The sequence below is a fragment of the Saccopteryx leptura genome, chromosome 5, assembly GCF_036850995.1.
Source record: "Saccopteryx leptura isolate mSacLep1 chromosome 5, mSacLep1_pri_phased_curated, whole genome shotgun sequence".
Taxonomy (NCBI): Eukaryota; Metazoa; Chordata; class Mammalia; order Chiroptera; family Emballonuridae; genus Saccopteryx; species Saccopteryx leptura.
Window position 1 is genome coordinate 21,558,900 of NC_089507.1, and position 27,460 is coordinate 21,586,359.

The 27,460-nt window shown below is 34.3% G+C and overlaps 1 protein-coding gene across 6 annotated transcripts in view; it reads left to right on the forward strand.

Annotated features, from left to right (window-relative positions):
* The window catches only part of PCDH7 (protocadherin 7), a 431,933-nt gene that overhangs the window by 237,756 nt on the left and 166,717 nt on the right, over positions 1–27,460 (forward strand). For 2 of the 6 annotated variants that reach the window (XM_066387131.1, XM_066387132.1), the window contains exon 3: positions 2,297–2,392. The exons of the other annotated variants lie outside the window; for them this stretch is intronic. In XM_066387131.1, coding sequence (XP_066243228.1) covers positions 2,297–2,385 — 89 coding nt within the window. In that variant the 3' untranslated portion in view covers positions 2,386–2,392. The remainder of the gene's footprint in view (positions 1–2,296; positions 2,393–27,460) is intronic. 6 annotated transcript variants of the gene reach the window in all.

The following is a 27,460-nucleotide window of genomic DNA, read 5'->3' on the forward strand; positions in this document are numbered from 1 at the left end:
AAGTGTCTTGTCACAAATTAAGAGCATGTAGATTCTTCTTTTTTTTCTTTTTTTCTTTTGCTTATGAGATTGCCACATTTGATTCTTCCAAAGAAAAATGCTGGTACTAAAATAATCACTTAGGAATATTTAAATGTTGAAATAATTAGGTTTAATTATTTTAACTTTGATTTTACTGGAATATGTAGGTTTTCATTTTGGAGGAGGATTTAAATTTTAAAATATTATGTATAACAATAATTAATTATTTAAAAGAAATAAAAAATTAAATTTATAAGAAAAAAGCAAAGCTACAAAAATTATGTTCAATCATATCAGAAAAAATTAAGTTTACTACTTTGATTTTGTTTCTTTTAATTCAACAAGCCTAGATACTGCATATGCTTTCAAATTTTTGGATGTTACTCTAACGACATCCAATTATTTTCCACATTTTTCAATTCATGGGCTGACTAATACTATGGCTTAAGCATTAGGTGGGTCATGTCATTTTAAACAGATATGATGGGTAACAGTAAGCCATGTGTCAAAGACCTGAAGAGTTGAGAAATTGGAAAGTTTTGAGACACCATGTCCAAACAAGATTAAGACAAGACCAAAAGGATTATCATGCTTCAAACCCCAGAGATTTTTGTGATAGCTGCTTTCCTAAACAACAGGATTAAAGGTTAGAGTTACATTCAGACACAAGAATGCAAACATGCATTCATGAAAATTCCTGTCTTTAGAGAAAAATTCAAGAATGTCCAGCCCTTTTTTGTAAATACTGTAATACAGTAAGAAAGGTATTGGTGTTGGGGTCAAAAAACATTTTTTCCACAAAAGAAAATTAATTTCTATTTTTTCTTTAACTAAGATTTGAATTTTTAAAGGTGTTTTCATTTTTAAAGCAGTTTAGGCTCACAACAAAATTGAGAGCAAGCACAGACATTTCCCGTATACCCTCTGCCTCCTCACATGCATATCTGCTCCACAACAGACATCCCTCACCGCAGTGGAACACCTCTTTTCTCTTTCATAAAACAGACATGTTTGTGTGAGTTTGTTTCCACCATCTACAAAAGCTACTTTAAATAGTGTATGAAGTCATTTTTCATATGTAATTTTTGTTTAATTGTAAGCATACAAAGTTAAAGATTTCTTAAAGAAAACAAGTACTAAAAGCAAAATTGGTAGCCGTGTTTGGTTTTCAGGTGTAGTATTAATTTACATATTGATTTTAGCAAAGCAGTTAGTAACAATTGAAATTCAGATAATTTGTTGTTAATATCAACTGTTTACTAAACATTTTTATTTTATTTTTTTATATAATTCTATGTATTTTCTTTTTAAAACTTACATATAGTCTGGATTAAACTATGTCTACAAAAATACAAGTAATACATGAAGTTTTTACAACTTGTATTGGTCCTTTTTATATAAGGATTCTACTAAATTTAATTTTTTAATTAAGTTAACAAGTTGAAGTGATTCTAATATCAAAACTACATATCCTTAGTTCACTGAATGTAAGAGCGATGTTACATTGTGAGCTAGTTGACTTGTAATTAAGTAGAAATAGGTAGAGGAAATGATAGTAATGCTACAGTGTATTGGAAGAAAAATATATATGCATAAACTACATATATATATTTGGTATTGTTTATCCTATAGGTTTTCTTAAATCTGTTGTAAAAAGAAAAGTTCTATACCCACATAGTGAAGTCCTGCCTTAAGCTGCCCTGTTTAGTCCCAGAGTGAAAATAAAATGGTAGCTCAGTATGTGTTGCAGACCTCTGCCTCTAGATTTGGAAAATTATAGTTGCAATACTATTCAAATGAACTTCTTTCAAAATACCTACTTTGTTTAAATTATGTTTGAAATTGATCTAGATTTTTAAAAAGAGAGAGAAAGAAAATAGAAAGAAAGAAAGAAAGAAAGAAAGAAAGAAAGAAAGAAAGAAAGAAAGAAAGAGAAAGAAAGAAGGAAGGAAGGAAGGAAGGAAGGAAGGAAGGAAGGAAGGAAGGAAGGAAGGAAGGAAGGAAGGAAGGAAGGAAGAGGGAAAGAAAGAGAAAGAGAGAGAGAGAGAAAGAAAGAAGAAAGAAGAAAGAAAGAAAGAAAGAAAGAAAGAAAGAAAGAAAGAAAGAAAGAAAGAAAGAAAGAAAGAAAGAAAGAAAGAAAGAAAGAAAGAAAGAAAGAAAGAAAGAAAGCTCAAGGTTTTTGGAAATTGTGTTATTGGCGAGATCTATGGATGGACACCATGGTGTAGTGGCTGCTGATTTTCCCTTTACGTATTTCCCCATCTCCCTTCCCCAGGTGTTGCTGCCATCACTACCTTTCCCTTCCTTCCCTTTCCTCATGGCAAGACGCATGGAAGAAGAGTGCTGTTAAGGCCTCTCCATTAATCAACAGGTATGGCGGTTCTCACGAAGCAGTGCAGCTGTCCCTCCTCTGCGTTCTCTATTAATAGTCGATCTCTTTTACGTTTAGAAGATTCAATTACCCACTACACAGAGCCTACTGAACTGGAAGAGTTGTTCAACCCAAGTATATCTTTACATATTTCAGTATGCTCTGCATTCCATAATTTCTTACTGTTTTAGATTTATTTTTTAAATGTAAAGAGTACAGAATAATTAACGACATCCTTTTCAAAAGAAAGGTACTATGGCGCGTTCTTAACTAATTATACAGGAAAGAAAGGAAAGCTGTATGTTTGTTTAATATACTACTTTCAACATTCTTCAAAAAATTATGTATCATACCTTTGAAAAATGTGAATTTTAATTCAGATGAACTGAAAAGAAAAGGAAAAAATCTTTGAGAAAAAGAAACAAAAATATTTTAGAAAAATGAATAAATGGAAAAAGCAATAAGAATATTGAAGGAAACATAATTAAAATCCATGGAGACTGCAAGGACTTTAAAAGAATATGAAATAAAACATGGAGGGGAAAAAATCAATGTAGCTAAAGAAAAATAACTTTATTTATGAGTTTATGTTTCCATTATTTTTGGAAAATACATTGAAGTAAAATGTCTGGAAAGAGAAAAGTCACATAAAGATACATTGATTTGTGAATACTATATTTTTCTAGTACTTTTTTTTTCTGTGGAAACAGTGCTTTTGAGAACAAGATAAAGGCTTTAGCATTAATCTGGAACTATGTATTTAGAACTAAAAAGGTGCCTAGAGAATACAATTGAGACAGGGAAGGATCACCAGGGTAATCACAGAATACATCAATCAATCTGTGAACATAAAGATCATTTCATGTCTATGTTTGTTTATGGGGAATGTTTGGAGTGTACAACAAATGTTTATTGCATTAGTCATGGGATTTTAAAACTCGGTAGAGAGGTAATGGTCCAACAGTCCAGTCTTAGATTGTACATATATCTCTTGTCGCCATTATAAGAATCTCTGCTTGAATAATTCTGTTGACACAAAATGCAGAGGTAGCCCCATTGTATTTTGGAACATCTTTAACGTCCCAGTTTTTTCCTGTATTGGATCAAATATCTGCCTTCTTTACTTGGCTAACTTGAATCCACTTATCCTGGGTTTTCCTGTTGAGGAATACAAAATAAGTTCTATTCCTTTTCCAAATAAAATACTTCCAAGACCTAAATTCAGACAGACACTTTGTCATTTTGTCTAGATGGACAATGTCTTTCTATAAATTCTTTTCTGGGCTAACTGCTCCGGTCTTTCTAACTCCTTTCTGTTACTTGGTTGCTAATCCTTTCAGCATTCGTTTAGTGCAAAATGCTTTTTTTAATAAACCAAGGAATTCAGGATGTGCTCCCGCAGTTTATATTCTTATATTTGGTTAGTTTGAAAACCCAGAAAATCCATTTAAATATCTTTAGAGAAAAAAAATGGTACTGTTTAAAATGGCATATTGCTTTGATCTGAGTATATAATAGAGATCTGGTTTCAACAGTATATAGTATAGTATATAAATAAAATAAATGTAAGTATGCACACAATTGGATACAAAAAAGAAAAATAACAGCATTAAAATAAAAGTAAAGATGAAGGTAAAAATAAATTTCAGTCTTTCCTTTATATATATATATATAAAGTCCTTCCTTTTCTGAAGTTGGAAACGGGGAGGCAGTCAGACTCCCACATGCGCCCGACCGGGATCCACCCGGCATGCCCACCAGGGGGCGATGCTCTGCCCATCTGGGGCATTGCTCTATTGCAACCAGGGCCATTCTAGCACCTGAGGCAGAGGCCACTGAGCCATCCTCAGCGCCCAGGGCAACTTTGCTCTAATGGAACTTTGGCTGCGGGAGGGGAAGACAGAGACAGAGAGGAAGGAGAGGGGGAGGGGTGGAGCAGCAGATGGGCGCTTCTCCTGTGTGCCCTGGCCGGGAATCGAACCCAGGACTCCTGCACGCCAGGCTGACGCTCTACCACTGAGCAAACCGGCCAGGGCCCCTGTATATTTTTAATAGAATGTATATATTGATTTAGTTGGTGACTGAGGTTATTTTTCTACAAAGCCTATTCACTGATCTTACGAATTGGGCACTAAAAATATCTGTAAGTGGATAATATCAGGAGAAATAAAAGAGAAAGAGAACAAAAGCAAAACAAAACAAAACTATCTTCTCAGTGCAAATTAGACTTTGATGACTAAGTAATAATACGGGCTCATATATGTTACATGGAGGTCAAAATTGCACAAAATAAGATTGAAAGCTGTGTAGGGCATACCCTGTCCAATACGGACTTTCCCTAATAAAAGTTAGTGAAAAGGAAATCCTTCATTTATGGGAGTTCTTTCTTTATGCCAAATTGCTGTCAATGTCTCTTGGTGAGTCTTAGTTATGAGTAGATTATGGCACTCTCTCAGAGGCCCTGCGTATCTGACTTTCAGTGAGTGCCTACACAGAATAGATGGCCTTTTCTGGAACTGGGGAACTTATTTAATTTGCTGGCAGAGAATGCCTGTTATGCCACATGCCTTTTTCCTGACCCTACCCAACGTTTTCATTTTCAAATGCGCTTCATATATTATGAACCTGTATAATCTTATTGAATGTCTTCCATATGGTAATTAAAGTGCTGGACTTTATATTCCCTAAAGCTCCGGTGCCTACATAAATTTTTTCTCTGTAATCAACTGAATGTTTCTTTATAAGGTATATGAATATATGCTCCTATTCTGCTTTCTTTAGATTCCACTCTCAAAGCAATACCCTCTAGGTGTTTGATTACTGTATTTCCCCATGTTTAAGATGCACCCTTTTTCAAAAAATTTGGGGTCTAAAAACTGGGTGTATCTTATACAATGGTTATAGATTTTTTTTACTTGCCTATCCCAGCTTTTCGAGCTTGATGAGGAGTTGTACGAATTTTATGATGAATAAAACTTAAGTTCAGTAACTTGATGTAATACATTTTTTTTAAATTTCAGGCCTCAGAATTAAGGTGCATCTTATACATGGGAGCATCTTATAATGGGGAAATACAGTATATATCAGATTTGTAGGCAGTATTCTTTTCGTTTTTATTTATTTATTATTTATTTATTTTTAAGTGAGAGGAGGGGAGGCAGAGACAGATTCCTGCATGCGCCCTGACGGGGACTCACCCAGCAAGCCCAGTAGGGGGCTATGCTCTGCCCATCTAGGGCTCTTGCTCCATTGAAATCGGAGCCTTTTTTGTTTTGTTTTTGTGTATGAAGCCTCTGGAGCCATCCTCAGTACCCAGGGCTAACTTGCTTCAATTGAGCCATGACTGCAGGAAGGAAAGAGTAGGAGAGGGGGAGAGAGAGAGAGAGAGAGAGAGAGAGAGAGAGAAGGAGGAGGCGGGAAAGTGGGAGGGGAAAGGGGGGAGAAGCAGATGGGTGCTTCTCCTGTGTGCCCTGGCCAGGAATCAAACCTGGAACATCCACATGCCAGGCCAAAGCTCTACCACTGAGCTGAACCAACCAGCCAGGGCCTTGTACATAATATGCAATATTTTTAACAACAGAAAACCTCTATCTGCTTTGTCTATTCCTGTTATTAAAAATATATGCTATGTGCAACAGGTTTAGTTTAATATCTTTCTCTCTGCTTTTTAGTATTTTAGAAAGAGGGGAGTAAAATACAGGAGATTTAATCACTTTATCTCTCAAGACCTCAATTCACTAAAATGAGGGATTAGACTAGTGAGTTGTTGAAGTAATTTCCAGCTTTATACAGAATATAGAAGACCAGAAATTTTAGAAATTGCTATTGGTTTTAGGTTTGCTAATAAACTATATTCAACCTCCCTGAGACATGATTATGATTTCCTCATGTGTAAAATATGGACACCAAGCTAAATCAGGGATATAGTTTTTAGCAATGACATATGTTGAATTATTTTTCTTTCTGGAACTTTCTCTTCAGAAAGATTCTAAGAACTTGCTTTGACTCAGTAGCATGGAGTATTATGATTATGTGATCAATTACTTTTTATGTGCAGGTTTCTTACATAATTTTAAAGGAGGTTTCTAATTCAAAAAGAAATACATTGATGATTATTAACAACTTAAGCTGCTTTTTCATTTCTTTTTGCTATATATGTATACACTTCTAAAAAATATCTGAATCCAAGAAAATGTTTGTTCTAAGAAAAACAAGTTGAGAAAAAGACAGCAATCTGAGATATTTGAATCACTGTAATACAGAAGAGAGACAAAGGATTTTACTCACTCTTTGTGATTTTTGAGGGCAGAATAAATGCCAGTAAGCTTAAATGGGAGAAAATTGCTTGCTTATAAGGATGAAATATATTACCATAAGAAATTTAATAAAATCTTCTCTGTAAAATAGCCTGTTCTGAAATCATTATCACTGAAAATGTTACAACTTAAGTTTCTTAATAAGTTTTGAAAACCATTGTTTAATGAAGTCATTCACAAGATAACTAGTGAGACAAAATGAATCCCAACCTTTATTGTCTGTGAGTCTTTGATAATCATCAGATATAATAATAGCGATAATATTGTACTGGAATATGGTGACATAATTTTCAAAGATTTCATTGAACTTGGTGCTGGAGAATTTTTTTATTGAATTTATTAAGAAGAAACTAGTTAATGTAATTATACAGGTTTCAGATGTCCAATTCTACAACACATCTCTGTACAATGTATTGTGTGCTCACCCATCCAAGTCAAGTCTTCCTCTATCACTATTTATGTTCTCATATCTTGCTCTACACTCCCCCTCCCAGCAATTACCACACTGCTGTCGGTGTTCATGAGATTGTTTTTTGTCCTTTTCTGTTCTATTCCTCTGCCTCCTTCCCTAATCCACCAGCCACACCCCATGGCCATCTACCTGCTCTGATAATTATACTAAGTGAAATAAGCCAGTCAGAGAAAGACAAGTATCAAATGATTTCACTCATGTGTGGAATCTAATGAACAAAATGAACTAACAAGCAAAATAGACACAGGTACTTGAGAATTTTTAACACAAGTTAAAAATTCTCAAGTTTGCCAATGTTATGGCGCTCTAGTGAAATGCTTTTATCTTACCAAACCTATCCTTCTGAGAGAAAATCACTGATTTTTATTTGTAAAGCCATCACTTCTTTTTGTATGTGTGTCTGGAGACTCTACTCCTTATTCTATTTTGAACATAATTTTATTTCTAAAATTAATTATTTTTTTCAAGTAAGTTGACATACAATATTAAATTAGCTTCAGGTATACAACAAAGTGATTAGACATCTATATAACTTATAAATTATCATCCCAATAAGCCTAGTATCCATCTGACACCATACATAATTATTATAATATTATTGATTATATTCTTTAAGTTGTACTTTATATCTTCATGACTATTTTTGTAACTGGTAATTTGTACTTTTTGAGATCTTTTAAACTTTTTCACTCATTATACACCTTAATTTTCTGCCTATCTAGCTACCATTAATTTGTTCTCTATGAGATTTTTTGTTTTGTTTGTTCAGTTGTTTTTTAGATTCCACATATAAGTAAAATCATATGTTATATGTCTTTCTCTGTTTGACTTATTTCACTTAACATAATACCCTCTAGGTCTATCCATGTACTTGCAAATAGCAAGATTTTATTCTTTGTTATGTCTTTGTAAATTCTATTCCATGTATTCATCATTTCTTCTTTTATTTCTTTTTTTTTGTAACAGAGAGATAGAGAAAAGGACAGATAGGGACAGACAAGCAAGAAGGGAGAGAGAAGAGAAGCATCAATTCTTTGTTTTGGCTCCTTAGTCTCCTTAGTTGTTCATTGATTGCTTTCTCATACATGCCTTCACCAGGACGGGGCTACAGCAGAGCAAGTGATCCCTTGCTCAAGCCAGCGACTATGTGGTCATGTATATGATCCCACATTCAAACCAGCAACCCCACGCTCAAGCTGGTGAACCCCCTCTCAAGCCGATGAGACAGTGCTCAAGCCGGTGACCTCAAGGTTTCAAACCAGGGTTGTCCAGGTCCCAGTCCAGTGCTCTATCCATTGTGCCAACCCTTGGTCAGGCATTTATTTCTTCTTTATCCAGTTGACTATCAATGAAAATTTTGGTTGCCTCCATATATTGGATCTTACAAATAATGTTGTAAAAAATGAACATAGGAATGCATTTTTTTTTTCAAATTAGTGTTTTGAATTTCTTTGGACAAATACCCAGAAGTGGAATTGCTGGGTCATATGGTAGTTCTATTTCTTAATTTTTAAGGAAAATTCATACTATTTTTCATATTGGCTTTACCATTTTACAATCCTACTACAGTGCATAAGGGTTTGCTTTTCTCCCCATCTTCGTCAACACTTGATGAAAGCCATTCTGACAGGTGTGAGGTGTTTCTAATTGTGATGTTATTTGCATTTCTTTAATGATTAGTTACATTCAGCATCTTTTCATATATGTTAGCCATGTATATGTCCTCTTTGGAGAAATATCTTTTCAGATCTTCTGCCCATTTTTGATTGAGTTAATTTTTTTTTTTGGTGTTAAGTTGTAGAGTTCCTAATATATTTTGGATATTAACCCCTTATAGGATATTTCATTGACAAATAACTTATTCTATTCAATACGTTGATAGTTTCCTTCACTGTGCAAAAACTCTTTATTTTTATGCAGTTACCTTTTTTGTTGTTGTTTTTCTTACCTACTTATCTGAAATCATCAAGCTATAGTAGGAGAGCGAGCAAACAATTTTATTTTAAAAAAATATGAAAACACTTGGAATTGTAGTCTGTATTCTTAGGAATAAAAATTGACATCTCGTTATAAAGTTTATTTTACAATCATTCTTTGATCTAACTAACAACTTTTGTCAGAAGTGAAACTAGTCAAAAATATATTCCAACTTAAAATCAGGATCTGCATAATAAAATTTTATCTCCACTATCTTGTGACTGGGACACCACAGTATGCAGTTTTTACATTGAGTAAAGCAGGACAAGTGATCAAAGATTTCCAATCCTCAGAATGAACCAAACTCAACCATCATTATGTAAGCTTGCCTGTCCACTCTAATCAAGACAACAGGCATCAATTAAATAAATAGAATACCTGATTATACAGAGAATTGTTTACAGAGGCACATTAGCTGGTTGTAATAGGATATTAGCTAATTTAAAAAGGGGAAAATGTCCTTAGACACAGTAGTAAATATGGCTCAGGGTTTTCATTCTTTCTGATCTTTGTTGAGTATAGCAACATGATAAGCCATTGTGTTCAAGTAGTAACGAAAACAAAGGGAAATACATAACAAAGAAATGTAGATCTGATTTTAAAAATCATTCCACTTTTGTGAGGATAATGTACAACCTGGCCATAATGCTAAATTAAAGTTTTACTCATTTATGTGTTTCTAGTGAGAAAAAAAATGAAGTTTATTATGTTTTGCATACTTGAATTTTAATATTGTAGTTATGCCTTAGAGACTGAAAATGCATGCTGAATTGTGACAGGTAGAGTGTTTTGAGAAAGTAGAAAGAAGACGAGATCAATTAAAATTAGGGAAAACAAAAAAAAAATTAGGGAAAACAAAATCTATGTGCATGGAGAAAATCAGTGACATAGGAGGTTATAATTTTTAAAACATACTAAACTTTTAGTTAATTAGTTTTGTTGCATGACAAGACACACAAGTGAAATGGGGACACAGAAAGTAAAAGTAAAGAAGATAAGAAACTAATAGTACCCTGCCAGGCCTGCTAATGGCTTCCTCTTAGATGTCTCAAATGCTTAACTGGGCAGATAGGTTCTTCACATATCCAGAATATGTGTCGTAAGTATGTGAATGTTATGTGAATTTAGCAACATATCAACTATGTTTCCAAGAACACAACACCTATTTAAGGCCATCCAGGTTACCTGGCTTAAGGGTTGTATCAGTCTATTATACATCACAAAAGAAATGCATCCATGTACATCTCAAATGATAATTTATTATTTTTGGATTTATAGAATAGCTTTTGAAACGGAAATATATTTTATGTAATCAAATTCTGCATCTAACAAGACTTTTTTGTTTTCAGAAGACTTATTCACATATTTTTGGCCAATTACTTTAAAGTTCTATTAATATTTTAACAAAATAAATTACTTTAATCTGGAGTCAAACAGTTTATAACTGAAATAAAATTATAGGGCATCATTTTTCATAGTGTTTAGCATTTAGTCTGTTTCTTTGAAAATAATTTTAATATTTATATAATTTGATGGGGAGCAAACACTAATAATTTCATGCAATAAATTATTACTATCATTAAAATAGTGACTGACAAAAGACAAATAAAATTATCTCATCAATTTAAGAACAGATGTTTAAGAAAAGAAAAAGTATCATGAACAGATAAATGAAAAAAATATTTTACTAATATATTAAAAGTATATTATTACATATGATTTCCCAGTCAGGGCACATACAAGAGCATCTCAATGTTTCTGTCTCTCTCTCAAAAAAAAAAAATTAAAAAATAAATTCAAAAAGTATAATACTGCCTGACCTGTGGTGGCGCAGTGGATAAAGCATTGACCTGGAATGCTGAGGTCGCCGGTTCAAAACCCTGGGCTTGCCTGGTCAAGGCACATATGGGAGTTGATGCTTCCTGCTCCTCCCTCCCCCTTCTCTCTCTCTCTCTCATTCTCTCTCCTCTCTAAAAATTAATAAAAGTTAAAAAAAAATTTTAAAAAACAAAACAAAACAAAACAAAACAAAAAGTATAATACTAAGTGAATATATTTTTTCAAATATAGCTGTATTTGTTAGCCATTTTATTTTAATATAACTAATAAAGGTGAATAATCCTTCAAAGAGATATCAATTATGTAAATGTATGTTATATTTTATAGAGGGGAGCCTTTTAATTATTGTGGGGACCAAAGCACTAGTTAGCAAAATTAGATGGTTCTAAAAGTTGAAGAAAGTGATGAATCTTCTACAATTTAGTAAAAATATTGCTAACATTTTCCAAAGATATCATTAGTCAGCATTGCAGGGATCTTTTAATATACATTTAGCTTTTACCTTGAATAGCAATTTATTTATGAGATTCAGTAATAAGAATGACTATGTTTTTAAATTTTGTTCATAAATTGAAGGACACTAAAAGGAACATTTTAGTAATATGAAGATTTTTTTAAGCCAAAGATTTACTATAAATAACAGATTTCAAAGTGGATTGCTCTAAGGAAATAGGTGATTTATACAACAGCATTCGTAATTAAATCAATCAACTATTTTCGGGGCTCTCATACAGTCCCAATGTCAGAGATATAAATTATTTTGTCTTATTGAATTAATTATATCTTTTTAGGAAAAAGCAGAATTAAATATTGTAACGGCTTATTGCTAAGCATATTTTGGAAAACGGAAACATAAGTTATTGCTATTAAATATTATGGAGTTTACTTTGACATAGAAACATGTTTCTTATAGTTGTATGAATATTATATGTATGCAAGTAAAATGTGTATATTACTTATTCTTCCAGATGTCGAATGGCATTAAATTAATTTCAAGTGTTTGCGGCTTACTTTAGCACCTATGACCCTGGCACTGAAAGATTTTCTTTGTTGATAATAAAATTATTAGACACTTAAAACTGAAAATGAAAGTTACCTTTTACCTGAAATGTTTTATAGTGCTATAACTGTGTGCCTTCATCTGTTCTAGTTAGTGGTTATTTATGGCTTTATCTCTTTTACTTTGAATAAATAATTGAGAGCTTCCATTTTATTTAACACAAGTTCTAAATGACAGCAGACATAGACTTAATCAATGAATAATTGACTGGCAGAGCAAAGCACTTACACTAAATTGTCATCTGTTAAATTTTGATAGACATTCTAACTATTCTATGTTCTATTTTCTCACCTGTAAAATGATAACATAGTGACATACATTAAACTCTCAATAGTTCATGCAAGAATTATACAGATAGTTTAAAATGGAATCAAAGGAAAGGAGGATGAAAAGAGGAAGGAAGAAAGAAAGAAGGGAAGAAGACAGGAAAGAAGATAGGAAGGAAGGAGGATGAAAAGAAGGAAAGAAGAAAGAAAGGGAGGAAGGAAGGAAGGAAAGAAGGAAGGGAGAGAGGGAGGGAGGAAGGGAGGAAGGAAAGAAGGAAGGAAGATTTTTTTTATTGATTTATAAAAGGGTCAGTTCTTCAATGCAATTTGGAGATACAACATCTTGGAAAGGAAGGCATAGAGAATAGATATAATAGACTATTTTTCAGTTAAAAATGAACATATCTGTAAGGTGAGTTTAGAGAAAATCACTGAGGAATAAATTAGAAAATGAGAATTGGCTGTGTCTAGGTCAGGGCCCTATGCAGACATACTGGTAAACCAGGCAGTTACAGGTAAGTGCAGGTGTAACTCCTTCTGCATATCCACTTTTGGGGGATTAGTTTTTTAGATAACTCTTACACAATAAATCACAGAAAAGCTCTGGTAAAGCAATTACAGGTTGTAAGTTTCATGCTAAATGTCAGAGGAACAATTCTTACACATGAGGATACTTTTTTAATAAAACAAAATTAATCAAGTGTGGAAAATGTTGGGCTACTAATAATTTGCAAATAAGAATAAACAGAAAAAATAAACATGAGATTGAAAATTAAGTAAGAACTGTTCATTTTCAAATATCAGTTAATTAAAATATCACTTATCTTCCTTTGTATCTTATGTCTCCCAAGATTTTCTGGGTAGTATTGATACAGGTCAACTTTGGCTGCTAAAGTGGACTCCTACATTGATCATATGAACTTCAGTTATATTTACATGAGTTTACATGACACAAAATGAGAAACTAACGGTAGGACAATAAATTAATCCGAAAATATCTCTACTGAGTCGAAGAAAAGGGAAATGAAATTTATTTTTTAAATATTTTAATTTATTTTTTAAATGCTTAGCTCTCCTTGAATACAGAATTTTAAAAATTAGAGTTGATTTCAATAGAGTCTATGTGACTAAAATATATGAATTCAGAATAAGTATGTCATTTACCTGAATGAATAATTGACTGGCAGAGCAAAGCACTTACACTAAATTGTCATCTGTTAAATTTTGATAGACATTCTAACCATTCTATGTTCTATTTTCTCACCTGTAAAATGATAACATAGTGACATACATTAAACTCTCAATAGTTCATGCAAGCATTATACAGATAGTTTAAAATGGAAAAAAATGTTGTTATTTGACATTGAAATGACAATTTAGGTGTTTATGGGTCTTCTATGTGGACTATTTTCTCTTTCAACGGATCTCAGCCATAGGACTAGTCACTATTTCTTTAATGGGGACATTTATAAAATATTTACCATGTTCTCAATGACAGTTTAAAATTGTTTTCATTCATATTTTATCTTATTCAAAAATGATTTAAAGTAGCATATAAAATATGTATTATAAAACCCGACAACTTGTCATGGTTTTATAATGTCTGTAGTATATCTAAATCTACCAAAACACAGTTCTTTTCCCACTGCTACCCCACCCTCATATTGTTCTTGTGACAGGAAAATGTAATCTTGGCGATTACTCATCACATAAGACTGTTGGCAAGTGCAGAAAACTTATCTGTTGTTCTTCTGGTACCATCACATTGTTTTTACTGCTGTCTTTCTGTTGCAAACAGAAACAAACCAATTCACCTGTCATAGCAGATATGGCTAAACTGCCTGCTGCTACTTTGGTCAAACAAAACATGCCCACAGGGCATTGTTTCAAATGTTGTCTTAACAACTTGAAAACATTTCCTCTGACCTAACTAGTCTCCCTTACTCACGTTTCTACCCACAAAGTAATCAGTTTGCCAGTGTTGGCAATCTGCCTCTTCCCTTCCTCAGTCAACACTCACATTTATTCAGTGCACCTCTTCTGAACTTCACATCAGAAATAGAATTCAGTTGAGTGAATGTGCATTAGTTTATGAACGATTCATGTTGGTCTTGAAGAAAACAAACTATTTGAGCTGAATTTCTACTTACATATGAAAGACTATTAAGATCCTAAAACAAGGATATCAGCAGTTAAAAATTGTTTAATAAACAGATGTCTCACTAACCGGAAGATATTGAAGAAATATAAAATGATGGGGAAATTTCTGGCATTGCAGTTAAAGAGTTATGGCCACAAAGACGTGTGCCAAGTAATATCACCTAGACTTGTTCAAGTTGGACAGCCTGTCATTATATTTTAAAATTATTAGTCCTCAAATTATTAAAAAGCTACAAGTCATGTGTGTGTGCACACTCATACATGTATGTTTGTGTGTGTTTATTAAAGAGAAGCAGGGAGGCAGAGAGACAGACTCTCGCATGTGCCCCGACTGAGATCCACCTGGCAAACCCTCTATGCTCTGCCCATCTGAGGCTATTGCTCCATTGCTCGGCAACTGAGCTATTTTAGCTCCTGAGTAGAGGCCATAGAACCGCCCTCAATTTCTGGGACCATCTTTCTCTAACAGAGCCATAGCTGCAGTAGGTGAAGAGAGGGAGAGAGCGAGAGGGGAGAAAGGGAGGAGTGGAGAAGAGCAGATGGTCCCTTCTCCTGTGTGCCATGACCGGGAATAGAACCCAGGACATCCACACTCTGAGCCAACGCTCTATCACTCAGACAACTGGCCAGGGCCAAATGTGAGTATTTTCAATTAGGGTAGAGAGGTGGTCAGTTAATTGTAGTCATCTATGTAAGTGGGAGTGAGAGTCTTGAGACGCAGTGAGAGTCTTGACCTTATATAAGTACAATGTTTATCTCAATAACTGTCTCACTTGTTCATTATTTCTGCTGAAGTGACAACAGCCCAGCTGTGCTCCCTCCAGGAAGTAATCAGCCTGCCGACCTAGTTGTATTATTGTCAGCCTGCTAATCACCATTTACATTTCAGGTATTTACCAGCCATGGGAAGTAGGTTATATTACAGCTGTTGTCAAGATGAGAAACATTGAAGAGGCATGCCATCAGTCCACTATCGAAACCATCGTGTGAAACTTCAACCTCGGCTAATGATAGCTCTCCTCAGGAAGATCTGATAGGGGCTGACTCACAGATTCCTCTGGCTTTTGGCCTAAATCTAGTCAATCCAAAATAAGGCTTCTAAGTATAAAATATCATTCCATATGTGAACTAAGCATATATTTTGAAGCTTAAAAATCTTTAGAGATTTTATATTCCTTTCTAACTTTTTAAAGTTGCTTTTTCTGGATAATATTATTTTCTCAATTTTTGAATATATGCTTTATATTGATATTGGAGATCCCTAAACTGTGATGAAGTTTTCCCAGTTCTTGGTGCTTGTTTAAGACCAAATAATATATTTACATAGTTATATTATGATGTATTCTTACACAAAATGGTAATTAAGGGTATCTAATAATTAGTACTACTATAAAGTAGCCCCTTTGTGCTCAGTTTTGTGCTAGGTGCTAAACCAAATTTATAGAATTTTATATGTGATTTCTATTGTTTTTCTCCTTTTTTCCATATTTTATTGCAGAGAGAGTAGCTGTATATTCCTATGTTTTTTACAGTTCATAATAGAGTAAATAGTATCATATATCCGGTGCATTTTAGATTGTATGGTACCTGCCAAGTCTGAGTGGAATGTCAGAAAGCAGGACAAGAAGAAACAGCACAACTAAGCAAGCTACTCTTTTTTCTCATTTCCAAAATAACATTTTCAGCCTACGGAAATTTTTCTGTGAGTTAAAAACCTTTCTCAACTCTGCAAACCAGACTTAAATCAGAAGATCACTGAGTTTAATGGATCACGATAGTATCAGAAGAGCCACATGTTTACAGGGATGAACCATCCCAGGACAATTTCTACAATATATTAAATATAAACATATTATCTTCCCACTTCAAATATATTTGTCTTATCTTGCTCCCTTGATGTATCTTCAGTAAATGCATGCATTTCGGATTTATAAGAAATTTTCCATTTTCAATTACCATTAAATGGTCTACACTTTATTTTATCCCAGTAACAGTGTAAAGCAAAGTCTTCCTGTTGCTCAGAGTATATTTTCTTAGGGGAAGGTCTGATTCACAGCTTTGGTTTGCCATCAGGGAAATGACAGGATGTATCAGGCTCCTCCGGTGGCAATAATTATATTTATTTGGGGGCCGTATTACACTTCATTTTTCATATCTTTGCATATGAGCACCTCAGATGTATTTCTTTTTCTCATCGTCCTGGTGTAGGCAGAAATAGCAGGAGATGTGCAGATTCGGAGCTCTGAACAACGAACTCAGCCATACTAGGAACACTAGCATATAATATAACAAACGAGATGAAATCATTCAACTTGCATTTCCACTCATTCAGGCAATTCCTGCTCTGATTAGAAAATCCTTCCCCTTTTTCACATGTTATAAGATTTGTCTTTCTTTTTTTTCTTAATGCCATTCCCAGTCACGAAGAGTCAGGAAGCACTTTCCACACCATTGCCTATCATTCCCATTCAAAGAGAGTGGGCAATATTCAGAGAGTTGTTGCTATAAGTTTCGCTTAATTGCTTGTTCTTTAAATTCATGTGTATGCCGTGCTTTTTTACACAAAGGACTTGAGGCATTTTTTTAGAATTCCTAAGAAACAAATATATGTTAATTAGCTTACATCCATTTATTTTAAATTCAGTAATTCTTAGTTTCTGTTGGTTTGTATTCTATTACGATTTGCAATACTTATGTAGTATATTTAGTAGATGGTCTTTAAGGTGAAGTTATTTATATTTTAAATATTTATGAGTTTAGGCAGAATAATAAAATATGATAGCTATTTTCTGCAATTTAAATTTATGTTTGATCTTGACTCACAACTGGGAGATGAAGTAAATTAGATCAGATAAAGCATGCCAATGAAGGAATTGATTAAATATTCAATATTTTCCTAATTCTAATTATATAGAATGACATCTTTTAAATTAGTAGCTAATTTGGGGGGGGGGGAAACATGAAATTTTATTTTTCCAATCTTTTTGAGTGCATTGGGTTACTGTTATCAAAATAATTTTATTTAAAATACGTTTGAATATTTTATTATGCCCTGCTTTTCTCTGAAGTTATTCCATCTATAGATGACATGGGAAGATATCAAATCACCTTTCACTAATCATGGAAAGCAAAAGATGCAAAGTTCGAAGCATTTATCCCTCATAAGGGGTGTTACCTCATGTTGTTGAAACTTCCTGTTCTAATTAAGTTTCTTCCTCATTCTACACCAACACTGAAAGAAATTAAATAAAAAGTGCAGAACTTGTCAGCTTGAGCTAGTCATGTTAAATATTTTGCCTTTTTGCGGTCTTTTATCTGAATCTTTCCTTCAAGAACAAAATAATATTTGAAGTTTTCTGGAACTTCATGAAGAAAATTTCTAAAAAGAGAAAGTAATGTTTTCTTAACTTCAAATATACTCACAGCCAAATTATTATGAGTGATCTTCAAGCAATATACAGACAAGATAGCCATTTTCATCTAAAAGTATCTCTGTGGAGTAAAAAAAAAAATCATTATTCTCTTAGCATCTTTCCTTTTTTTTTGTTTGTTTTCTTTTTTCTTTTTTTATTTTTTATTGAGAGGCAAGAGCAGGGAGGCAGAGACAGACTCCGGCATGCACCCAGACTGGGATATACCCAGCAAGCCCTCTATGGGGAGATGCTTTGTCCATCTGGGACCATTGCTCCATTGCTCAGCAACTGAGCTATTTCAGCACCTAAGGTGATGCCATGGAGCCATTTTCAGTCCTTGGGGCCAACTTGCTTGAACCATTCAAGCCATGGTTGTGGGAGGAGAGGATAGGAGGGGAGAAAGAGAGAGAGAGAGAGAGAGAGAAAGAGGGGGAGAGAGAGAGAGAGAGAGAGACTGAAAAAAGGAGGATTGCGAAGCATATGGTCGCCTCTCCTATGGGCCCTGACCAGAAATCAAACCCAGGACTTCCACACACCTGGTTGAGACAACCAACCAGGGCCAGTATCTCTCAATATAATTAATTTTCGCTGCACGCTTGATAAAGGTGGATAACCTGGCCTTGTTAAACATATACACGGTTTCTGACCAACATTATAACTCAAAGCTCTTGCTTTCCAGAGCAAGAGCTATTTAAATCAAAGGGTTTTCATTTTGGATTCCTGACTGCTGCTGGCTAGATGTCAGAGCTTGGAAGACACTCTCTAAGTAATTGTAAAGCACTGTTCTCCAATCAGCATATATTATTGCAGGCAAGAACTACCCCATCAGAATTTCTATTGAAGTTATAACTCAATCATTTAAATTTTGTGTCATACATACTTAAATGTCTCCACTGGATTTAGAACATGCTACTTTCTTTCCTTTATATAATGGTGTTCAGAATGAAAATAAACTTGTGTGAATTCTCTAATTACTCACTGGGGATAGCTGTTGTTGTTTGTGTGACAGGATCTAATTAATATCCATAAAGTGTTTCATGGCTTTTTAAATGTTAGCCACCAAATGTAGAGTAATAACTTTTAAAAGATAGAAGAAATTAGAAGCCTTTTTATATGAGAAGATAAACACATTTAGTATTTTGGTTTACATTGGTCTTGTGTTAATATTTTTAAATGAGATATGGATTGAGTAACAAGCATTTGTGTTTGTCTCCAATTTTCAATAGAAACTAGAGGAAATCACATGTAAAATCCTCATTAACGTTGACCCAAAGATTCTGTCTTATTAGTAGAACAGGAAAGGGAGAGACTTGTTCATTTTACAAATAGGGAGTAAAGGTTCTCTCAGACCAGGCATCAGCTTACTGTTAAAGCTGAAATAAAAGTCAAGGTTATCAAAATTGTTTTCAAGGACAAAATTCCATTATTCTTATAAGAGAACACAGTTTAGCAAAAGAGCATCAAAATAGGAAGAAAGAACTTCTATTTTAATCCTTCTTAGGAAATAAACCTGGTCATCTGTCAGCCTCCTTGTCCCTCAATTTCCATATTGTGAAACTACGGGATAGGTTAGAGACTTTTCATCTTATCTCAAAGGGATTTTCAAATTTGATTTTTTTCTTCATGTTGAATATTTTTAAATTTGTCAACATAAATACAATGTGGACACTTAAAATAAAAACATTTTATCATAAAAGTTATAATTTTTTAATCCACATCAAGATTGAGGCTAAGAAGAATGTTCATTGCATTCAGAAGGGAAAACAATGACTGACATTGCAAAAAGAAAAAAGAATTCTAAATCATAAACACAATTGATTTTTATCCTCTTGCTTTTGGTTTTGTTTGAATCAGACCATACTTTCAAAACTAATCATAAAAGAACCTAATAGCTGCAATAGATATTTTCTAAAATTGGGCCCAATATAATTTTCTGCACATTTATAATCAAGCAAGTCTTAGACTTTGTATTATTCTTTTCAGTGGACAATGTGTGTGACCTCCTTCTGACTTTGCTCTCTTTGTTTAAAATTATAGTTCATGCTTTTATAAGAAAACTATACAGACTGTGATTGGCAGAAAATATGACAACTGTTAAACAAAAGTGCTCTTTGAAAAATAGAAAACACTGAGACTTATAGAAGTTTATTAGATCTTAGAGGTATTACTATATTTTCTTTTGTCTCAGATAGATATGTAGAAAGATAGACAGGTAGATAGATAGATAGATAGATAGATAGATAGATAGATAGATAGATAGATAGATAGATAGATAGATGATAGATGTACTACACAGTATATATACACCTATATTACACCATCTATATTATATATAAACATATATATTATAGATACCTTCAAACTGAGACCTTTACAATGATACCAAAACTAAGTACATTAATAAATGTTAGTCGTTAGACCCAAATGTTTCCTAACCCTAAGGACCAAACAAGTTAAGAAATAAGGCATCCATGCCTTCTAAGTCCAAACCTTTAATGTCTAATCTTTAGGACTCTTTCCAAGGAAAGTCCATTGTTTTAGACATTTGTGCTGGAAACCAGTAAACTGAACTAACACAGCTGGATTTTATACACACATCTAGCAGTGACAGTATTACATCTCAGAGGAGTCTTAGTCTGTGCATCTAACTCTTGCACTGTACTGACAGTTGTATGAGTAAATGGTCAATGTCCGCTTCACTCACAACTCTGTCTTATACTGTAGTTTTTAACATACATTTGATGAATAAATATATTTTTTTATTTTATTAAAAATATGCCTGTAAAAACTAAATGTCACACACAGAACTTGTGTCTGTATAGTCTCTACTGTTTCTCTTTGACTTTATTTTGCAAATTGTTGTTGAATAGATACTGTATTCCAAGTACTGTTTAGCTTCCAGGAAGAAAAAGGATTAACCATGTGAGTCCTTTCCCTGTACAAACGCAGGACTCAGTGGGAAGAAGAGCATAAACATTGTTAACAGAGGAAAAAAATGTGATCATAAATGTATAGAAATGATATTATGGCAGAGTAATAAAACAAAAAAAGCACCCTCAGTCCAGGAGCTTAGATTGATGGCGAACCACATGAGCAGAATCTTTTTTGTTTCTTTTCTCCTTTAATCACCTAAAATAACCTTAAAACCCCATGCTTCTTACACGTGACCTTCTACTCACATACTTGTTCATATTTTTCTTTTTTGGATAAAGAATAGTTTATTTTTTTAATCAGGGATTTTCAAAGGTTAGTTAAGTTCACTTGCCAGCTATTCTAAATTCAGTTTTAATAAAGAACTGCCTGACAATGTTTAGTTTGTATGTCTCCATGTAAACAAGACTGTTACCTGGCTTAAAGTACGTAATTCTCATTAAATGTTGGAACACTGAAAATGGCATTTAATAAGCTGTAGTGACATAAGACAACTCCGGCTTTCTCAAGCATGCAGGTGCCTGTATACGTCTGTGATTCCTTTGCCCCATTACAGTCATCTCTCTTTTCTTTTTGGACAACGCTTATTCATATATTAATGTCCACAAATATCATCTCTTTCCACTAGCTTATATAACAGCTCCAGGATCTTGCACAAAATGATAATCTCCCCTTCCCTTTCTAACATTTGGTATGTATCTCGGTCAGAGAATATTTACTGAGAGGCTGTTTTGTTGAAAGCACTATGCCAAGAACAAAGAGTCACTTCAGCTCTCCAGGCAGGGCTGTTTTAGGCTGGAATGCAGAGCATAGACTTACTGGTTATTTACGGCCAATGTCCATTCTGAACGTCCCATGTCCTCGCTGGACTGGTTTGTTGAATATTTTCAGTGTTGCTCCTATATACAATGCAGAACAAATCTCTGGGCACTTTCAGACATGTCATCACGTCATCCACATTTCTTTCATTAAAGCTGCACTTCTGCATACTGCACCTATGTGGCAAATTCCTAGATAAGAAAGGAGTTTGCATTTGTTTCCTCCTTCTCCTCTTTATTTTCTCAGACATTCCCCAGAGGATGATCAATTTCTATTCTGTGAATCCTTCAGGAATTGAAGGACACTTTGGAAAAGCAATTTAGAAACGATATGGCAAACTCAAGTGACGGAGAGTCATTGGTGCCTAGATATCTTCGGAAAACACTGGAAAAAGGAGGAAAGCGATGATGGAGGAGGTGGCCCAAATCTGCAAGCCGTCTCTTAAGCCTCACCTTTCAAAGCATATGGCACTTTTGAGTGTAATCGACCCAAGACTGCTTGGGAGGAAAGGAGAAAAGAGAGTGAGAGGGAAAGAGAAATAAAGAGAGAAAAAATATCAGTAGCTGAAGATTCAGAATGAAATACATGATTGTAAGGTATCTTATCTTTCTTCAATGTGTATGAAACAAAATTCATAGGTTTAAGTCTCTGAATTTAAATAACAACGGTCTTAAATGATGATTAAATTTATGGACATTAGGATCAAACAGCCTCATGTTCAAATCTCATTTCTTATATTTAGAAACTGAGTGTTTTTGAACACTTAAATTACTTTTTGAGCATCTTTCTTCCACAGATAGTTTTTGCATGAATTAAAGAGATACAATTTTTTTTTGACAGAGACAAAGAGAGTCAGAGAGAAGGACAGAGAGGGACAGAAAAACAGGAAGGGAGAGAGATGAGAAACATAAATTCTTTGTTGTGGCACCCTAGTTGTTTATTGATTGCTTTCTCATATGTGCCTTGATTGGGGGGCTACAGCAGATCGAGTGACCCCTTGCTCAAGCCAGTGATCTTGAGATCAAGCCAGTGACATTGGGCTTCTAGCCAGCGAGTTTTGGGCTCAAGCCAGTGACCATGGAGTCATGTCTATGATCCCATGCTCAAGCCAGCGACCCCACGCTAGAGCTGGAGACCTTAGGATTTCGAACATGGGTACTCCGCTTCCCAGGCTGATGCTATGCCACCGCCTGGTCAAGCAAGAGATAACTATTGATTACGAATCACTTTCTGTCTATCAAACTTTTTTTACAATTTTTAGTTTAATGATTAAATTAATTATCATGACAATCTTACTGTCCCTATTTACACAAAAGGAAACAGAGGCTTAGAGTTACTTTCTTTATCTCGCTCACCTTCATCTACCAAACATCTCAGCCCAGTGGTCAGTCACAGAGTCGGTAGTGTGCATACCATGCATACCGTCATGTCATGCACGCATTTTCTTCATGGAGGGCCTGGCATGTAGTAAGTGCTATATAAATAAGGTTTTATTAATAACAATTTCGAAATAGACCTATTTTGCTCCAGACATTTTATTGTAAATTACACAGCACAGAAGTGTGACAAAGTGGTAGTTTTGCTTTCTTCCTGGCACAAATAATACTTTATACGAGTTGAATGATACCTTTTAAATATCAGATAATACTTTTTTCTCTGATTTCCTTTTGTGAGACCAATAGGAAAACATTGTTTTCTTTACTACTTCTGAGTATCCCAGGCAATCAATACTGACTTACAGAACATATTGCTAACTATTTACTAGCTTTGTCAGGGGGAAGAGGGATTTCATGTATTTTCTGTAGCTACAGAGAACATATATAATATGGTGTCATTGTATATAGAGCATTAAGAGCCTGGGTTTTCAGATGCTGTTTTGTGAAGGGGTGAAAGTTGCTTCATCTACCTGAGCTTCTGCTTTTTCGTGTGCACAGTGTAGAGTGAATTCAAACACCAATGACACTTCTAGCTTGAAGGTCAATGTTCCCGTTAAAGTCATAAGAAGGAAATTTATAGGCACCTCAATAGAATAACTCAAGTTATCTAAATATAGAGTTATCTGCTTTTTAAGTTACCAGACTCATATCACTCGAATTACTCAAAAGAATTTTGGAGCAGAGGTGATTTAAAAGGCAAAACTGTGTAGAGTTGAAAGGTGAACTGTATTAGCTCCTATAGTTTGCTTCTGACCCTAAGTTTGTTAAATTGCTCATATAAACTAAATGTATATGTAGTCAGGGGAACCTTAGGAAAGGACTAACGGAGGTCATATTCAGCTTTCTTAATCTGGGGAAAACCAGACCAAACCAAAACACATCCCAAGTGGACTGAAACCAAGGTAACAATTACTTTGTGAATTCTGACAGCAAGGCAGTAAGAAAATAAACCCACACACCTACTGTGTGTGTCTGTAAATCAAGTTGAGTCAGGATTTCTCTAAAAGGGGATTTCTTTAAAATGTCTCAGGTGGCTGTGGCTCAACAATTTCGGCTCTGATGATTGGTAACTACTTTAAATTTGATCAGTGTTTCTTAAAATGTAGTCCCCAATCCATCTGCATCAGAAGTACCCTATTAAAATTGCAGATCTTTGAGTCTCCCCAAAATTTTCAATCAGAACCTCTCACTGTCTCCTGCTCTTCTTCCTTATGCTCCCTATTTTTGACCAAGGTGCACAGTGCATATTTCAGGTTAATCTCTCCTTCCAATGATATCCCCGTAAGAGCCACACTAATCATTAGTTCTCCATAAAAAGTTCTATTTGATTAAAATGATAAGCTACAAAGGTCAGCTGAACAATAAAATACTGAGAGGCTTTGAAATTTGCTTAACTTTTATATAATATGTAAAAAGCCCCAAGGAAAATAGAGACAGATTCATACACGGATAGTAGGCTGACAGCGGTGGGTGAGGGTGGGGGCAGGGTAGGGTGACAGAGATAGAGGGATAGAGCAGAAAACCACCACCAACAACAGAAAACTTATGGAAATGGACAACAGTGTGGTAACTGCTCAGGGAGGAAGAGTAGAAGAGGGAATATGGGTGATAACTGGTGATGGACGAGGACTTGACTTGGGTGGGGGGAGTGCACACACAATATAGTGGACAGAGCTGTGTTATAGTATCGGGCGCTTGAAGCCTGAAAAATTATGTTAACTGGTGTCATCCTTATAAACTCAATTGAAAGAAAAAGAAGTTTCACTGTCTGTGATAACAGATGTTAGTTATATTCCTTTATAAAGACGAATGAAAAATGTTTTATAACTAATATGATTCTCTAATTGTCAGAATTTTTATTATGGAAATAAAAACCTTTGGTATTTCTTTTTCTGAACACCAATATTTAATTTGCATTGCTAAAATTTATGGACTATTATGGTAATTTAATACAATGTATCTTTTGATGAGTTTGTCAGCTGACATAATTTTTTTAAAACGTTTTTGTGTATAGGAGTTTTTTCCCTAGAGTCTATTTCAATTCTAAGTCTGTCTCACAGTTAAGATGGTGACTATAAAAGGTAAACATGGGGAGATGGCTGTCATTAGAAAATAAAGATGTTTAATAATGTGACTCATCATAGTCCCTTCCAGCTCTGAAATTCAGTCAGGTTCTGATATATGTACACTCAACAGGTCTTCCATTGAGCATACAATGCTTTCAAAGAGTGAAGTAACTAAAACTATTATAAATGACTAACCTATTATAAATGCCAACTATTATAAATGTCCTGTACCGCACAAATTATCTCTAAAACTCAGTTATATTGGATACTTCGCAGATCTTATTTTGTATATATAATTACTGGCCTCACCCACATCGTCCCACACCTTGAACGTCATAACACTTACATGACCTATAATTACTTAGGCACAATTAGGACCAGCCCATCTCAACTGTGCCCCGCCCTACTCCACCCCACAAACATAGAGTCACTTGACAATGTAAACTCACACTCATCCTCAAATGAACTAATTCTAAAATGTATCTCTTACTATCTTGTTTACCATTATTTTTATTTCCTTCTAGTATTATATAAACAATTTCATTCTTATACATACTTCTTGAACACTTTCTAGAAGATAAATAATTCTTACTAAGAGATGGGAGGAAATGATAAATTTCTTTGCTGATCTCTTAAAAAAAATGACATGCATGAGGAAACAAGGCATTCAGAAAATATTTGGGACTATGATGTTGGATGGAATTAAACTCATAATTAATTTGCTGTTAATTGGCCAAGTGTGCAGTATAGCAAGAAATAAAAAATTCAAAAAGTAGGTTGCAAGAGTAAGAAAGAGTATGGGCAATGTCATGAATAAACTAAGCCTCCAAACTGAATAAATTTTGGATAGGTGAAGGGTTAAATGAAAAGGTACTCAAAAAGGGAGGATTCAGCATAAGCAGAGATTGGGAGATGCTGTAGCATGTTTGGAGACAAAAGGGAAGATTGGCTTGCAAAGAGTATTATCTGGGGAGATGCGTTTGGATAGATGTGTTAGAATTAAATCATAGAAGCCTTGATTACCTGATCAAGATGTTTAACTTTGAGTGTGATGAGAAATTGCCTGCAGTTCTTGAATAGAAAAGTACCTTAATGGAATTTTGGGCAGCCTGTTCCAGTGACATGCCAAAAGATAAAAGTAATAAGTGAGACTTGAGGAAGGGAAGAAAAGCCAAGCATTTATATTGCTGAATGCATTCTATTAAGAGAAAATGATGGCAGTAATGGCAGCAAGGTACTGGTTGAACCAAGGTATGTACGAACAAGATGTGCCAGGACAGCTAGAGTACTAGGGGTCAGAATCTCCATTTCTTTATTCCTTAGCTTAGTTCAACTTCCACTGTATTCAGTTTGTACTTGAAGGTGGAGATTTTATTAGTTTTACTGTAATAACTCTCAATTTTGCCCTGAAAAAGTTACCCAAGCTATCTTTTAAAAAAAAATACAACCTGAAATTTGATGAAAAATGTTGTTTCTAGCCTATATGTGAATTTACTTTCTATCTTTTAGAAAGAACAAGACTTGTTCAATCACTAACAAAACAATGTCAAGAAGGAGTGTTTGCGATGGTGAGAGGTGTAGACTTATGGCAGGTATTTGTTGCCTAGCCCAGTCTCCTCTAGAATTGTATAGCAGAAAAAACATGCCTAGTATCTTTTCTATTTCTCGTTGCCAAAAGCCTAAGTTAGGGTGTCAATAGATAAAATCTGATTGTTGTTGATCTCTTTTGTCTCTTGATTTTTTCCCCTCCTCCCTCCCTACCTCCCTCTCTCCATCCCTCCCTCCCTCCTTCCCTTTATTTTTTCTTTCTCTTTTTCTCTTTTTCTCTTTCTTTCTTTCTTTCTTTCTTTCTTTCTTTCTTTCTTTCTTTCTTTCTTTCTTTCTTTCTTTCTTTCTTTCTTTCTTTCTTTCTTTCTTTCTTCCTTCCTTCCTTCCTTCCTTCCTTCCTTCCTTCCTTCCTTCCTTCCTTCCTTCTTTCTTCTTTCTTTCTTTATCTTTTTTCCCTTCTTTTATTCTTTTTCTCTGTTTGATTACTAGGTGCTCTGCAACTTGGAGGAAAATAAAATAGAAATTCTCTACTAAGACAATCCATTTTCACTAGATACATATGTCTTTTAAAAAACTTTTAGTTCCAACATGCCTTATTTCATAACCAAAATCAGAAACTTAATGAACTAATATTGCTAAAAGAGACCTTCATCACATAAGTCTCTTTTTTTGTGGGTTTTTTTTTCATTGTTGTTTTGGTAATGATAAGAAATAGTGAAAACCACCATGGGACTTCACTACATGATACTACCAACTGTGTGTTGG